Here is a 17741-nt window from a genome sequence, read left to right on the forward strand (position 1 = left end):
TAATATAATTATGTTTACAAAATAATCTCCAATTGTTTAGCTTAGCAAAGGTAACCTTTTTCGAGTTTGGGTTTACCAGATTAGCCAAAAACAGTATCAACTTTGTTTTGATTGTTTTAGCCCTCCATATCTTTTTTTGCGTCTTATCATAGTAAATTTTTATCATTTATTTTTGGTCTTATGTTGATCAAATCTACACACTATAATTCTTCAAGTTGCTAATTGAAAGGTATAATACTTGGCTTTTAAGTATGAATAGAGTCTTCTACACATGAATAAAAAGCTAGGGATTCCTCAATATCATTGGAAAAGTTTTAAAAATCACGACTATTTCTAAAAGGGCAAATTACATATAGATCCCCTAAGTTTACAATCAATTACATCTACTACCCCGAAAAAGAAATCAATTACAAACACCCCTTACTGTTAATATCATCATTAGCTTTACTACTTAGTAGTAGATAGATATTTGAAATTGATTTATTTTCAAGGTTAGTACATGTAATTGAATATAGATCCAAGAGGTCTATATGTAATTTGCCCTTTCTAAAAAGCATAAATGGAAAAGCAGCACGAATTTTTAGTGGAGAAATAACCCAAAAGAAGTTAATGCAATTGAAGTCTTGAAATCACCTAAGGAGGTTATTTTGTTGTTATTCTAGTGTGAGACTAGATGTGGGTATCCTTCCTAAATATATGGTGAAAAATGTGTGAGAAACACAATCCTTTATCCGCAATAATATAGAGGGAATTGTAGTTTGATATTGAAAATTTGTTGTCTGTTGAGTTTAAACACATTCACAATCTTATAAATATGATCCAGTAAATACATAAATGAACCGTGTCAATAAAGAGAAGTGGAGGGATGGAATTCGAACCCGGGACCTCCTTATTCTTACATAGGACGCTGCCACCACTGTTCCAGAAGCACATTGGACAACATATTGTTCATCGTATAAGCTTGATCTCCAACTATGATAGTAATGTATATCCTTGACATCCCCCTTGAGCTCCAAGAAGCACTAGCAATAGAAAAAGTTCTCTCTCCTCTATTCTTTCATTTAATACTCTCACATAATGGTAAGGAAAATACTTAATCAATGGAGAGGATCAATTTCCTATATAATATCATGCCAATATTTCCACCAAAGATAGGCTAATAGGGTTTTCCCCTAATTAAATCAAATCAATGAGATTTTTTCTTCTCTATAAGCTTAATAATGCCTATGTCATTAGAATTTCATCTGCCAACAAGTTCAAAGGTTTTACTCCATTTGTTTAGACAGAAAATGACACTCACATATACTCTAATGGATTAATCATCAAGAACTCCAAGATCCCAAACATTATTTTAGTTTTGAATTCAACGTAATGCCTAAGATAATTAAGTACATAGTAACACAGAAAAAGAATGAATTGGTCATCTAGCTGTTCTTCATGTTGTTATCTTTTTGGCATTCACATATTTTGTTCTGTTACAGTGGTACATTAGCTTGCTAAATCATAGATCAACTTCTATCAGAATTATAAGGTGCACAAAACACAATTCACAAAATGAAACAGCCCTACTTAACTCTCATTAGGTTTTGACTGTAAAAGATGCATGAAAGAGGATTGAATCAAATGGATCTTAGTTGCCATACCCAGGTTGACTTCAGTTACGAACAGTACTCAGGTGCCATTAATATCAATCCTGAGCAATACCTAAATTTATACCATCCAAACAGAAAACAGCAGGATCTTACTAATGATTTATTCTTGGCATGCTGAACATCATTCTCGTAGAAAACAAAAACAGAGGTAGAAGGGGTATATAATTAAAAGGATTAAGAAAATGATGTAAAAGTAAACAATTCTAGAGAAAGAATAATAATAATTGAAGAACATGGAAGAAGGGGGAGTATGGCTAAAAATTCATCTTGCTCCAGAAGATTGGCTGTCTGAAATAGACTGCAGAAACATCGCCTTTGCAGTGGGATCGGCTGAAAATCTACCAAGTACAGCAATTGTGGCTGTACTACTTCCCACTTTTTCAATTCCTCTGGATATCATGCAAATGTGATTGGCTTCCACAACCACCATCACCTCAACATCAAATGCTGCAGAAATTGTTTCAGCTATCTGCCTAGTAAGTCTTTCCTGTACTTGGAGTTTGCAACCATAAAAATGCACTATTGATTCCAAAATGGATCTTTCAATCGGTTTGTCGCCACTGGCATTGAAATACCCTATATGCAACACACCCTGGAAAGGTAGGAGATGATGTTCGCACTGTGACCAGAAAGGGATGTTGAGCTCAGACTGCATTTCACCTTGATTGCAGCTGGCATTTCCATTCTCACTATGCGTATTGGGCTTAGCTGGAGGAAAACCACTAAATTTAATTTCAAGATTGCATTTAAAGTTCATCAACCACTGCACAAAACGATGGGGCGTGCCAACGAGCTCTTTCCTTGTTGGGTCTTCACCCAAAGAATGAAGAATTGTAGCAACGGCAGAGATCATGGCAGGCTGAGAAGATACAGTCTTGGAGGAAACCTTACAGCTGTTCCTTATACTTGAATGCCCATTAGAGACCGGCACATCCAATGACCTAGAAGGGCACCAACCAAGGCTATTAGTGGTTCGGGTATGGTTTTTCTCCACAATAACACCTCTGAACTTCAAAAGAGCCAGAAAATCACTCCACACATCTCCATTTTCATTTTCAAAAACTCCAGAACCAGAATACACCAATGTCCTTACCCAGCCTTGCAGGCCCATTTTGGCAGAGTGGTGATTGTGGTCAGGAACAGTTTGTCCCACTTCTGGGAACCGAATATGCCCACACTGAAGAACAACTGCAACCCCAGCTGGTTTGATTCCATTGTGTAAAGCTGAACAGATTTCATCAGCCAGACGTTGTGGGTCTTGAAGTCTCTTTGCAAACACATCAGCTACCCTGGAAAGCTTGCTTAGGCCCAGCACCTGTTGCCCAGATGGGACATATCCAACATGACACTGAACCTGGAACGGAAGCAAGCATGACTCACAGTATGAAAAGAGGTCAAGGTCTCGAACAACGACAAGCCCACCTGCCCCTCCTGCTTGGCCTACTGCACTATCCAAACCAGCTTCTGGAAACAGGGCACCATTAACTATATCTTTAACCTTTTGTCTGTAACCTGAGGAATAAATCTGTTTGGATCAGTATGATGGCAAATCCTATCTCTATTCATTACGGTCATTCATTAACAAAAACCACCATATGGCGATGTCATATTCATTATCTGTTTTCAGTTCACAATTCACAATTTCACTATAAGAGCTTCCAACAGAACTGCACCACTAGAAGTCACATGTGTCATGCATGTCAGTCAAGTATGTAAGAAAAGGGAGCTTCAAAAGACAAGATTGCATCTGGTCCACGCAAGTCAATGAAAAAGAAAGAGATGTCCCGTACAGTGGTCATGATTGAGCATTTATGAGATTTCATATTAATTGAAACAATCCAACAAAATATTAATGAAGTTCAGAAAAACAAGCTCTTGGAACAGTGCAGACTGCGGTAGTAGTATTCCTTGAAGGCATATGAAACAAAATGATGATCAGTGGTAGAAGAAAACATTTAAAACTACCTACAGAAATCTAGTCCTGGCGCAATTGCAATTAAGGATATGATATAAATGATTGGACTTGCAGTTACTACATTACTCCTCTAAAGTTCATTAGTACATGATATTGAATTGAGTGCGTAAAACTAAGACAAGTTACTAGTGCAGTTCTACAATATACTCTTAACATTTATAACCTGTTACAGAGAATCCAACAGGTTTGACTTGCTGATATTTAGAGAAAAAGTTTCAAATTTTCTTTATTCCTTGAGCCAAATCCCCATCTCTTTTTCTACTAATCCTAGATTTGATATTTCTAATCATTTTCCATACAATGTATAAACAAGCCATATTACATGGACCAGGCTAGACTGTTCTTAATATGGCACATGATAGTGTAACTTTTTTTCTTGAGGGGGCCATCTATCAATATCTTCAAAAGGATTTTAAGCCAAAACAGCAGTTGGCTTGGTTCATGTATATTCTGCTCTAAGACAAGGGGTTAAGGAAAAAGAATTTTGAACCATTAGTCAGGGGTTAAAAAGAAAGATTTTGAACCATTAGTCCTATTTAGAAATGAGAGCCTGAACCACCATATAATCACCCAATTGATACACAACATTTGGGCTGTTAATCTTTGAAAAGAACGAACGGCATAAGACATCAGATAGCTTCTCTACAACTAATACATCAAAATGGGTACCATAGTGTGTCCTTGTACCCATTTTGATGTAGAAGAATTGCCCCCCAAGACTCTGCTTGTACGGAAGCCTTCAGCTCCAGGTTCCCCCTTTTAGTGTGTCCTTGAACCATCAAGACAAATTCAATGCCAGAAACAGTAGATTAATGCCTGCCACACAACTCCACAGAGGCCAAATCCATCTCCTCTCTTATGTAACTGTGGAAGTTGGTTTATTGGTTCTCAACAAGCTCCAAGTTACCGGTACTTAACTCGGAGGAAACTCCACAGGGATTCTCCCATGTAAGCGTTTCAACTCCCCTACAGCAACTAGAGCAACAGAAGTTCTTGTTTTGAATAGGTAAGCAAAAGCGGCCTGATTTCTAGTATCAGAGTTTGATCATTAAGACATGTCTGCTCAAGAACATCCTCTCAAAGAATGCAGATAAATTTCTTAGTAGTAAACTATGCGCAAAAACAGAAATTCCCAACAAAAAGCAGAGAAACAACTTAAAATAGAGGGTTTTCGCATTCCAGGAAAAATAATAAAGGAATTGTTACCTTCCAAGGGCCACAAAACACCACATATCCATGTAACTCGATTGAGTGATTGGGAACAAAAATACCATTAGCCTAATCGAATTTTAACTTCAATTGGAATCAATCCAACGCACAAAGCAAAACCAAAGTCTTCGTGTTTAGTTGTTAATCAACAAAAGAAAACTGACTACTAACCTCTGGTTCCTTCACGAAAGGCTTTGGCAACACGAAGCGGAGTCTTCTTAAGACCTTCCCTATTTGAATCTTCACCTAGACCCTGTAACAGAACCTTCACAGCGTTTTCGATTTCAATAGTAGTCTCCGAATCGTCTATCAAATCCAACTCAAACGGTCCTAACTGAACTCCACTTTCAAGCTCTGCAGAAAAATGACCTTCATCTAGAGCGCCCATTGACATGCAAATCCCACAAACAAAACCGGTGAACACAATCAAACAGGCAGAAGATTGATAATCTGATGTACCTAGATGATTGAAGACAGCAAACACAATCTGGGTAATAATAGATTGGAGATCTAAGCACGTGAGCTGGGTCTGGATTCTGATGCAAGATACAGGAATCCACCTACCCAAAAGAGATTAAAACACGGAAAAGGAAATTACACGAGGAACCAGAGCAAAGAACAAAAGAAGGGCGGTTCATCAGAAGAAGAAGACGAAACACAGAGAAGAGGAGAAACGTTGATATTAGAAAACCAGAGGAAAAGGAAATACAAGCTGCTGCTAAGCTATGAACGTAAGGCTTCCGTTGATCTTGGAATGTGTGGAAGTGGATTTCCTTGCTTTATAGTTTCTTCTGATCTTCTCTTTTTTTTTAACGGATGGGTCCGACATGATCTTTTGGTCGTTTGTACGGCTTGGAAGAACTGTGGATTCGGCTGGTCAGTACACTGTTGCATTGTTCCATGATTGCATAGAGCCGCAGATCAGAATGGAGCCCTAAAAACGGCCAGATCTAGTGGGTGTTGAGAACCCAATAAATGGTTTTGAAAAAAAAGACATATAACACTAGGGCTTTTTCTCCACCAACCATCTAGTTCAGCCCCCACCCACCCCCATACCAGATCCTGGAGTCCTGTGCTGTGTACTGACCCCAAAAGGTAGATAATGGGATCTCAGGAATGGAATAAACCAGGTTCCTCATGATAATACTTTCATCACCAACCAACCATTGAGGTTTAGGTCCTAAAAAAGAAAAAGAAAAAATGAAGCTTAGGTTGTAGGTGGTCCATAGTATAAGAGAGGGTTGGTAAAAGTCAATAATCTATAGAGAACAATTTTTTTGGTCAACTAAACAGAACATTAATGACATAAGAACAATCATTTTCAACCCATCTATCATTAAAAAGTTGAGCAAAAAATATTTCTTTTTTCATGGTTAATTTAAAAAAGTGGTAGGCAAACCTAACGATAATGAAGTAGACCAAACCCCTTCTCATCTTTATAGGGGTGCAAGTTTGGTCCTGGTGGTCCTAACTCACCCTAAACCCGCCCAGAGCCCGAATAGGGCTTGGGCTAAAGATTTTGGCCCTAAGGGCAGATTAGGGCCAAAATATTATGGCCTTGAACTAGGGCCAAGGGCGGGCCTGGGATTACTCTCTAGCCCCCCCCCAGCCCATCTTGGCCCATCCGTAATTTTGGCCCTGATTTTGATCCTAATCTTGGTCCTGATTCTGGCCCTGATATTGACCCTAATCTTGGTTTTGATCTAGGCCCATGATTTTAGCCCTGATTTGAATCTGGACTCTCCACCCATATGGAGAGGAATTAATTATAATCCATATGGGTGAATACTTGACACGTGTCATATTTTGAAAACATGATCATGTTTTGTAAAAAATTAATAAAAATAAATTATATCCTCATTACCAATGTAGTAAGCATCCATATGATTTTGCCCCGATCTTGAACCTAATTTTGGCTCTAGTCTTAATGTTATTTTGACATTGATCATGTACTAGATTTTTGCCATAATCTTCATATTAACATTGATATAACCAAAGAACGAAATTTCGTTCGTTTTGCCCAATTCGCTGGGTAGTGAGCCAGGCGAAATGGCGATGGCGAAATATCGCCTACATTTTGCCAAACTTTGCCTTTGAGATTTCGCCTGCACGTATCTCTCTCTGTGGCCTAAACTGTTTTGAACGTGTGTCAAGCCATCCCAAATGTAAATGAGACGCAATAGAGAGAGAGAATCCCCCGAAACACAAAGAGTAAATTAACCTTTCTTAGTCATTAATGGCGAATGGTTGGGTTAAATTGTTACAGTGCAAAAAGCAAGAGCCTTCAAAGACGTTTATCATCCAAGCCCCAAGCAACTCAACAACCTTATCGCATCTTCATGTTGCAGAAAGAGTGTTCAGAACCTTAAAGACATAGCCGACACCGCCAAGAAGAAGCCCAAGAAATCAAACCCACCACCATTGCCGACGTTCATTTCTTCTCGCCGACGCCTTCCTGCTACTTTGAGAGTTCGCCGCTGCAACCCAAGATCTGGCTCACAGTGTTTTTTTCTCTTTCTCTCTTTCTTTCTTTCCTCTTCTTCTTCTCCTTCAACAATCCGGCCAAAATAGCACCACCGGTGGTACTACTCCTCTTTTGTTTATTTCTCTTTCTCTCTTTCTTTCTTCTTCTTCTCCTTCTCCTTCAACGATCCGGCAAAAACAACACTAAATCAGGCGATTTTCATTTGATTATCGTGATTTTCAGGCGATTTTCGTTTGGTTCACCTCCGGCGATTTTCGTTGGTTCGACGATTTTCCGGTGATTTTAAAGCAATTTCGTTTTGCCTCCTAGTTTCGGTTCGCTAGGGGGCGAAATCACCGAATTTCGGCAAAATTAAGTTCATTGGATATAACTATAAGTCTTGACTTTGACCTTCAGTCATTTTGATCATATAGACTATGAGTTCACTTTTTATATTATTTTTAAGATAATTTTTATTTTTCGAACTAAGTCATTTTAGTTCTCAAAAAAATCAACGATTTTTTTTTTGGACTAAGGCTAGATAGATAATATATTATAAATATTAAAAGCTAGTATATAGAGAATTAATATCTAACAAATCTACACCCCAACTTTTCATCATGAATATTGAAATCTTTCTTTTGCCTTCAATGTGATATTTCACGAAGAAAAAAAAACTTATCAATACTAAATTATTGTTGATTTACTTGTTAACAAAGTTTTGAATTTGGATTTTTTTTTGTTGAATAAGGATATCAATGGAAGAGGTTTTCAATTTCCATCATCAAAGCAATGGGAGACTTTCAGAGCTCAATATAGAATTATAGAGTATGAATTTATTTATGTTTAAAGCAACACTATTAATTTACTGACTATCTTATCATTTTGTATGAGCTTGAATCATCTTATATTTTATGAATTTTATTTTCAATTTACTTGTGATACCCTTTTTTTTTTTTTTTTTATGAATTTACATTTGATATTTTAGGTCCAAGGATAGGATCAATTAAGGTTAGGGCCAAGATAGGGTCAATCAGAGCTAGGGACAAGGCTAATTAGGGTCAGGGCCCTGATGGTCAGGGCTAGGGACAAGGCCAATTAGGACCAGGGACAAGGCCAATCAGGGTCAAGGATAGGGCCAATCAGCATCTTGACTCGGCCCAATTAGGGCCAATTAGAGCCAATTAGGGCGGGAATGGGCTTGGCTTGGCCTTGTAGGGCTTAGAGCTATGGACAATAATCATTGGCCCTTAACTAGGGTCAAGGCAAGAATGGGCTCAGATTAGAACATATAGGGTTGGGCTTGGGATTGCAAAAGCCCCGCCCAACTAGGCCCACTTGCAGCCCTACATCTTTTTGATCCCTTCATTATTTTATTAAAAAACATCTTCTTGATCTTTGCTTTCTTTGTCTAAAATAAAGTTTCAGCACCCTCTATCCTCTTTTGATAACATTGCCTTTGTCCCTAGTTCTAGAACTCATGGCAAGGAAAGAGGACATTGGGTACTGGGAAACCAAAAGCTAAAAATAAACAGAGTGGAAGCTGGAACAAGTTTAATTTATTTATCTATGGTGTTAGATAATGTTGAGTTTAAATTTGACTAAATATTGGTGCATTTTATTATTGAGAAACTAATACATATAAATATATGAATAGGAGATAGAATTCTTCATAAGGAAAATAACATATTTACAATAAATGAAAGATCTAACTCGAATAGAAAATTTTAATAAAAGAAATACCTAAAATATAATATTACAATAAGAGATACATGTAGCTTAAAACATTACACCAGGTGAAGTAGCAAAAATGCAAGATATATACAATAATATTATAATACTCACCCCTCAAGATGAAGCATGAATTTTATGAATGTCTAGCTTGGACTGAAGATGATTGAATGATGCACGACCAAAGAATGCGGTAAAGAAATCAGCAAGTTGCTTGAATGAGGCAACCTTGGGTGGAATGAAGACGATGGATGATGCACGATCAAGGGATGTGACAAATATATTAGGAAGCTCGAGTAAATGAATCTGTTTTGTGAGAAGGTTAATAGAGCATGCATGTTTAGGAATAAAGAATTTGGTGTGGGACTTAGAATTTTGAGATTAGAGTTTAGGATTTAGGATTTGAGATTTAGGATTTTGAGTTTAGGGTCTAAGATTTTAGATCTAGGCTTTGATAGTGTTGCGTTTGAACCACATCCCGATCCACTCAAAGGCTAAACCTGCAGCCAAAAGGTTGGCTTCAAGCCGGCTGATGTGTCGGGAAACCGCCTCCAACAATCCAGTCAGTCCGAGAATAGTCAATGGCTCCAAGCAAAACTCACTCATAGAATAACTAATGAAAATGAGTAAGTGGATTCCTTTACCCCCCCCCCACCCACCCCACCCTAGAAAGAATGATCCCCTATTTAAGTTGTTTTACTTACCTTTTTATCCATAAGGAGATCTTGGATGCGTGCCCGACTGATTTCCTTAATTAAGCCCCTCATTTGGGGATTTTCCTTAAGACGAATTAATTGTTCCCTTACTAAGCATTCAATGATGTGTATTTCCATAATTTCCTTTAGCGATTATGGCAACTTCTTGATCAAGCTTGTTGGGTCTATTTGGTCCTTGACGAGCGGATATCTGAACGTTGTCCTGGATAATCCGTATCCATAACAGCAGCCCCCAAGACCATGCATTGGTGCTCTCTACGGTCGTACATGATGTTTTTGCTACCTACCAACCAATCTGGGACCCATGTCCCTCCAGTCACAATGTCCCACGTCACCTGACAAGACTGCTTGTCATGATGGTTCATCGAGCAACTCAATCATCTCACTATCTCCACCATTAATTTCTTTGCTCCTGTGGCAAGTACCTTGTGCAAAAATTCTTGCTCACTACTCTAGATTGTGCTCCCAACCTTTCGCTGCTTCAATTGCCTAGTTATCTTCTTAGCTAGTAAGTTTTTCTATCCCATCATGGTTGAGAATCAGAGTCTTAGTCCTAGTCGTAGGTTTAAGTTTGATCTTCCTAAGAATCTAAGGAAGAAAACAAAACCCGCCCGAGAGGGCTATGCCAGTGAGGGCGATAGTAGCCAGATTGTGCTTGGTTGATAATCCTCTAAAGGATTTGCATGAGCAATCTTCAATCAATTTGTTTGCCTAGTCCGATTTCGATAACTCAAAAATTGACGATGACCTAGGCGAGTTTGCTGAGGTGGTTGGGCTAGCACACTCCCTTGCCCAACCAGAAACCAACCCAAACTCCTCATCCTTCATCTCTGCTGAGATGAACTACAATCCCTCGAGACAATCCAGATCCAATTCCACCAACAAATCTAACCTCCCTTATTCTTCTCATGCCCATCTACTTATCAACCTTCTAAGGTCAAGGCCTCTGCTCGATGCCCCCCGTTCTAGGGCCCGAGGGGACCCCGTGGTCCTCTTCCAGCCAAACCTAAAAGAAATAAGCTAAATGCAGCCACCTTAGCCCTGACCCAAACCGAAGCTCACACTCCTTGGCACGTAGATTATGTACATAGTTTTTTCGCCATTTACTTTGACGCCTTCATCAGGGGTTTGTGTCTCTCGATTCATCCTCTTTTTTGTGATGTCTTTGACTATTTTCTCATTTGACCTACTAACCTAATCCTGAATAGCTGGTGCAACATAATCAGGTTTGCTAGCTTCTATCATAACCTGGGCATTTGCCAGACCATCCATTTGTTTCACCATTTCCTTATGTTCCACCCCCACTCACAGCAGGGGTGATATTACCTGGCCAAATGGCGGTCCTGGATGCTCGACTTCTAAGGAAACTTCATAGAGCATGAAACTCTCTCGTCCACAACCAAGAAGTGGCAGGAGTTCTTTTTGTTTTCTTGTGCTCCTTCTGTCATGGCCTTCATTACTAATTTCCAAGAAAGGACAAAGGAGGACCTTGAACATATGAACAACCAATTTGACCTCACTCTCAACAAAAAAGAAATTGTTTGGTTGATCAATTGGGTTGAGAGGGATTCCAATGTCGTCCATGGATACTCCCTAGAATATATTTTTGTCTTGCCATTGTGAGGTTTCGCCCCTTGCTTTTACTTTATGCTTGCTTTTGCTCTTTATTTTTCCTGCTTTAACCTATGACAATTTTCTTTACAGTGTGAAATGAGATTGATCTGGATGCCCTAACTACTGCTGCTAATGGTGTTGTGTAGCTGGCTAGGCTCAGAAACCCCCTCCAAAGACAAAATGAGTTGGGCCTACTACTGCTACACCCGCTGGCTTAGCCAAAATTCTAAAGAAGAGGGTTGCGTTGAAGGCTTCTTTAGGGGGGACTACAAGCGACGCCTCCCAAAAAATCTCCCTAAGGGCTCCTCAGAAGCTCCCTAAGGCTTCATCAATTTTTGAGGCTCCCGTTCAGTCCACCTTTCCCAATTGTTTGGGTATTTTCACTCCCTAGTGGGGAATTTCATCCCAAGACTCGGTGTTCTCGAATCTTGAGATCTCCTGATCTTGGGTGCAAAATTCCACCCTTCCTTTCGACAAGGAGTTTATGAAAAATTCTTCTGATGAGGAGCTCTTTCTGGATGCCTATTGGTAAAATTATTTGAAAGAAACCTTATCTATTGCATGTTTTTCGAAAACTTCTCAACTAAATCATTTGCTTCTCTGCAGGTACTTGGCCAAGCAATTCACTACTTTGCAGAAGTAGATAATCGGGCTATGCACCAGTCACATGACTCAAGCTTTCCTCGGGCTCTGTGAACAGGCCAATCTCAAGGCCCATCAAGCAAAAATCGATTGGGAAGGCCTCAAAGGGTAGGTGGAAGCCTTGAAGGGTGATAAGAACCATAAAAGCTAGCCTTGACAAACACAAAGAGAAGGCTAGAATCGCTAGAGAAGAAGCTTGGGAAGGCCCAAACCGAACTAGACAAAGCTTCTACTGTCCTTACTAAACTACAAGACAAGAAGAAAGAGCTTGAGGAGAGGGTCGAGTCACTGAGAGGTGCCTCGATTTCCACTACTTCTCCATCCAAGGAGTTGTTCCAAGGGGGTGAAAAGAAAAGTTTTTGAGGATTACTTCCAGACTCCCCAATTCCAAAATCTTAGGATTGCCCTCTCAGTATCTGTCTTTCAAATAGGTCAGGATCAAGCATTCACACTTGCCTTATAGTAGACTTCTCTTCCTAGACATGGAGAAGTTGCAAAATTTCCTTGATCCCAAGGTATTCAATGCTCTCTAGATGCCATGTCCGGAGGGTCTTCCTGAGCTCCCACCTTTTCCAGCTTTTGATCCTCTAAACTTCATCGATTCTCCACCAACACCTGAAAAAGGTAGCAACTGTGGCCAATGAGGATGGCTCTACCCTGGATATCCAGAATGAAGGCATGGGGAGTCCCAATGAAGCTACCGTTTAGAATGAAGTTCCATAATCCGATAATAATGCTGACGAATGTCCAACAAGCACCCCGTGAAGTTTCATTCATTTTTTTTTAATATTGTATTGCTCGAGATACTTACTCCCTAGCCATCTTTTTGTACAATTCGGGGTTTAATAGAGAATTTGTTGAATTAAAAAGCAATTTCACTTTATTCACGAAGTTTTATCATAAACTAACTGGCTAACTTATCCTAACTTCGAACGTTGGTAGGCTATATAACCAAAACTTTGTTTAAGGTTCTCAGTAACACTCAGGCCTTGCTTTTCTTGCTCCCAACCTTGAACAAAGCTATATGTTCATTCATGGTATTGCTCAACCTTTGCTAAAGTCATGGTGTCACATCCACCCAGCCGGTACCCCATTTGGAATACCCGGGATGTGATCCACAGTCCAAGGATCAATGATCTGAGGTCCATGCCTCCCACATACACGGTAACACAATCATGAACAGTAATAATCAATGGTAAAAACAGTTAATACTAAATATCATGAATAAGATAAGACTAAATAAATCAGAGTGCGGAAGGCAATGACATTAAAGCATAATCATAAGGGTGAGAGAAGGTATGATAACCACTCTCTCAGAACAGCGGAAAAGAAGTGTGATAACGTCAAATACATGTCTAAGTGTCAAAAGACAAACTCAAAGATAAGTTAGTTACAAGACCAATGGTTCCACAAATACACCAGGGGAATGGGGCACTATGCTAGGGTTTCTTCTATACTAATAGTAGTCTCTTCAACAGTACGGATGAAGTAAACCCAGCGCTGCCGCTCCCGCACAACTGTGGGGCTAACCCTGGTGTGAATAATAATCCTCCTCGGCTCCAATATACGAATCCTCACCGACGCCACTACCCGGAGGGTAGTATGTGGAATCATAGTCCGCCTCATAGGAGGTGCCATCGTAATCTTCGGTACCTGGAATGTAATCTAAAACATTTGCACAAAAGGAATGAGTTCGAAGAACTCAAGCAAGGAAGTTATTCCATAATTAGAAATCATACACATTCAGAACATATAATAATGCAATGTGATATGGAACATATGATGCAGATATGAGCCTAACTCTATGAATGCTGGTCTCTAAGGTAGACATGCTTTAAGTCATAGCACCGTACTTCTCTGGGTCGTCAGTCACTCTCCCATTTCCATATCTTGGGAATGCCGGGGAAGATCGGTAAAGTCATCAAAACCATGGTAAGGGGAATCGGTCACCGCTCTCTCACATCACCATTTGGTCAAGTCTTGGCGCATGTCACGGTAAAGCCTAGCCCAATGCAAGTCATCTACTCAGTCGGTCAAGTCAGATTCAGATACGTCCATTCCTCGCCCCCGGCGATCCTTTCCGGTATCCTTCACACTAGAGTCAGCGAAATCCCGGATTTCGGACTCATCAACCCTATTGGTCATCCACATATAGTAAACGGGAAGCTCTCACGTCCTCTCACGGATTGGTTACCGGTCTTGAGCGCCCGTGAGCCCAAGTCTATCCATATGCAACTCTACCAATAAATGGCCCCTTTCGGGTATCCGTAGCATGGTTTATGTCCCCTCTTGGATTGGCTACCGACCTAGAGCGCCCATCCAACCATACACTACCACGGGTTGTTCGGTCTCAATGCCCTTCCGATTCGGGTCTGACACGACAAGGATGAACCTAGCCACACAACTAGACACTCCTATGTATGTCATCCAATAACTCGGAAAAGTGTCGATAGGCACCATTGGAGAATATCCCATACTATTCCCTCCGATGCCCAAGGACCGAAGTGTCAGTAGGACACCCTCCAATCCCAAGTCATACGTAAGCAATCACACATCAGATCTCATCATTTCTCATACATCCAATGCATATTCATAATAGTACTCAAATCATGATATTGAAACGAATCATTATAAACATAAGCAAATCAAAATGATAGAGTAACACAACAAATGTATAAAGATTTAAATGTTACTGTTCTAACACATATGTATCAGTATCATAATGATTGAAAGAAATTTAGGGATTTCATTCCTTGAATAAAGCATAGTTCAATATTTGATGACTTATATGTTTATGGATATAACCATCCTTACCTTGGATGAGTTGATGATGAATTGAGAATACCAAGAATAGTCCAATAGAAGTGTTAATGCCCTAAACATCAATAATAAGTTAGAAAAGAAGTCGGGAAGATCGGATGTCATTCGAGTCAAAACTGACCAAGGTTGCTGTCAGCAACAACTTTGGTCGATGGTTTTGGTTGATGGTATCGACCAAAATGATCGACCAAAATAGTCCTCGGGCAGAATAGTGGATTTTGGGGATTTTGGTCCCAAATGAGTCTTCCGGTGTTCAGATCAATCTGGAACTTGGAGGCATACTTAACAACAGTAGTAGGACACTATAAATCAAGGAATTAACCCAATACAATGGTCTAATTAGAAAGCCCCAATTTGAGCTATCAAGTTCAAGTGATAAACTTCATGGCATGAGTTGGAATTGATTGCATTGATGAGGAATAGCATGCAATAGCTAGAGGAACTAATAGGAATTCGATTGGGATCATATGGCAATGTTAAACATGAACATAATACACTTTATAGCTCAGTTTGATATCAAATGGTATGATGTTAATAGGTAAAGCATGGAATACATATGCTAGGCATGAGATATAAGCATTAGCATCAATGAATGGCTAAGGGAATCATGGATTGAGCATGAGTAGGCACTTGGAGTGGTGGTTGCAAGGTTGCAGCACCATTCCAAATGTCCCATCAGCAAGATGACAATAGAAAGGAGTAGAAAATGGTAGGGTAGAGAGTGGAATGAAGAGTCATACCTTAATGTAGAAGATGAAGGCAAGAATCAATGATAAACTAAGTGTCTTTGATGAGATACCCTTCACACTAACCAAGGAGCTGCTTTGGGAAGCTCTCCCCACGTTCCCAGGTGAGAAAAATGATTGCAAAAGGCTCAAGGCTCGAGGTCATATTAAATAGAAAAGGAATATTCCATGGAATCATTAACTTGGCAGACTGGGACATTTTGGTCGATGCTTTTGGTCGATGGTATCGACCAAAATGATCGACCAAAATGATTTCAGCAGAAAACTCAGGTTTAGAACAGAAACTTCAAGTAGGGATTTGAAAGGCTATACAAGGTCAAATTGAGTGAGGTTTTCTTCCACAATTCAATCAAGAAGTCTAGTTTCGGGGAATACCTTCGGATTGTGCACAGGAGGTCATTTGGTACATCAACCATATTAATCTTCTCCGATGCGCAGACTTTCCTTAAACACTAACAATGCATTTAAGCAAGGGGTATCATTGTCAATGTCCATGGGCTCGGTCTCCGAATTATGATCATCAATCAGAATGGTCCATAAATCTCTTCTTCCACCACTTCGGGTCCTCGGACCTGAATACAACAGTGGATCCGGGTCAGGGTCAAGGTTAGAATAGGGTTGGATATTACACATGGAGACAACATTTGTTGTTGTTAAGATTCTAAAGCAAGTTGATGCTTCCCTTGATGACTAAGGACATTTATGCCATTCGTCCTGGAAGAGGTAAGATGAGGAACCGTGGGTACATTTCTCACAAAGGTCCTTTTGCTATTGTATCAGGGGTTTCAAACTTGTGAAGGCTTTTAGTAATATCCTAGTCGGTTGTCTGATCAGGCATTTGTTTTTAGACGGTACTGAAGATTTCAAGCTTGTCAAGGCTTTCGGTAGCATTCCAATCGAATTATCATTTTTCCTAGCTTGGACCCATTGACCATCATTGAGTCGAATGATTTGGTCCCCATTTTAAGGCGTTTGCCATTCTTTCTTTCCAGTCTCCTTGTCGGGTTGTCCACTTTTAATGGATGTATGGGTTATCACCCAGGCTCCTTGTTTAAGCAACTAATGTGATGGATGTCCTCACAAGAGGTGCTAAACCCCCGATTTCCCAAGTCACATCATTTGAGAGCAAAGTAGTTATATTGAATTGATGGGAAGCTTACAACTTATAGGTAGAATTTTCTTAAATTAACAAAATTCCAAGGCCGATATATGGGCTTCCTGGTCTCTAGATCCCCCAACTAGTATGCTCTAGGTTTTGTTTCCTTGTAGACAAACGTAATGTCCTTCCCATTCAGGGCTTAGCTTCCCTTGGTTCTTCTGATCCGATCCTTCGTCGCACCAAATCACTGGGCTTGTACCTCTAGTTTTTTCACTCGAGCCTTATAATAACCTAATACCCTCTTTTGGTATCTTTGTTTCCTTTAGTCCGCCATGTTACATACTCATCCAAAAAATCTAAGTCAACTCTAAGTCCCTGCCCGTTTGAGTCTTCTACATATCCTTGGTACCTTCTTGACCTGGCCAAGACTTCTACCGAGGCTAACACCTTAGTGTCATACACCAATCGGAATGGTGTCTCCCCTATTGAAGTTTGAGTAGTTGTCTAGTACGCCTAGAACACACTTGGCAATTCTTCTACCCACAACGCTCAACTATCTTCCAATCTCTTTTTTATTCGGAATGATTGGGCGTAAAGCGTCTGTAGGTAGCTTTTCAAGTCTGCCGTCAAATCTCAAGGCTCAACCTTGGACAGGCGGTAAGCTTGATAAGCATGCATTTACCATTTTTTATTTGATTTAATTCCTCATACTTATTTAATTGAAGAGAGCCAATTGAGTATTTTTGTGTATTTTTCAGGAATAAGGTGGTTTTGGATATTAGAGATAATATGGAGTAAAGTTGGCAAATATATTAGATATTGGTGGATTTTAAATCATGGCATTCAATCTTTCTGCCCAAGAAATCATGAAAAGTGAGATCTTAGCCTAATTGGAAACAGGTGGAGGTCTAAGGAACAAAATTGGTAATAAATTTGAAAATCGGGTAAACAGACCTATCTTCAGTATTTTGGACATATCTCTCTCGTATGAGCTTGGATTTTGGTGATTCAAGATGCTATGGAACGATATCGAAAATATATACAACTTTCCAGTTTTGAGTTTTTCAAATATC

At 39.7% G+C, this 17741-nt stretch overlaps 1 protein-coding gene across 1 annotated transcript; it reads right to left on the reverse strand.

The window, feature by feature from the left end:
* Window positions 1–1191: 1191 nt before the first annotated feature.
* On the reverse strand, window positions 1192–5818 carry LOC149018851 (GTP cyclohydrolase 1-like). Its single transcript, XM_089152977.1, has 2 exons — window positions 5008–5818; window positions 1192–3164 (listed from the first exon to the last, which is right to left on the reverse strand). Exons 1-2 carry the CDS (start codon window positions 5228–5230, stop codon window positions 1915–1917), a joined length of 1473 nt encoding a protein of 490 aa, XP_089009103.1. The 5' UTR covers window positions 5231–5818; the 3' UTR covers window positions 1192–1914.
* Window positions 5819–17741: the final 11923 nt, after the last annotated feature.

The sequence above is a fragment of the Hakea prostrata genome, chromosome 4, assembly GCF_041222555.1.
Source record: "Hakea prostrata isolate BN-2017 chromosome 4, UWA_Hpros_2, whole genome shotgun sequence".
Classification (NCBI taxonomy): domain Eukaryota; kingdom Viridiplantae; phylum Streptophyta; class Magnoliopsida; order Proteales; family Proteaceae; genus Hakea; species Hakea prostrata.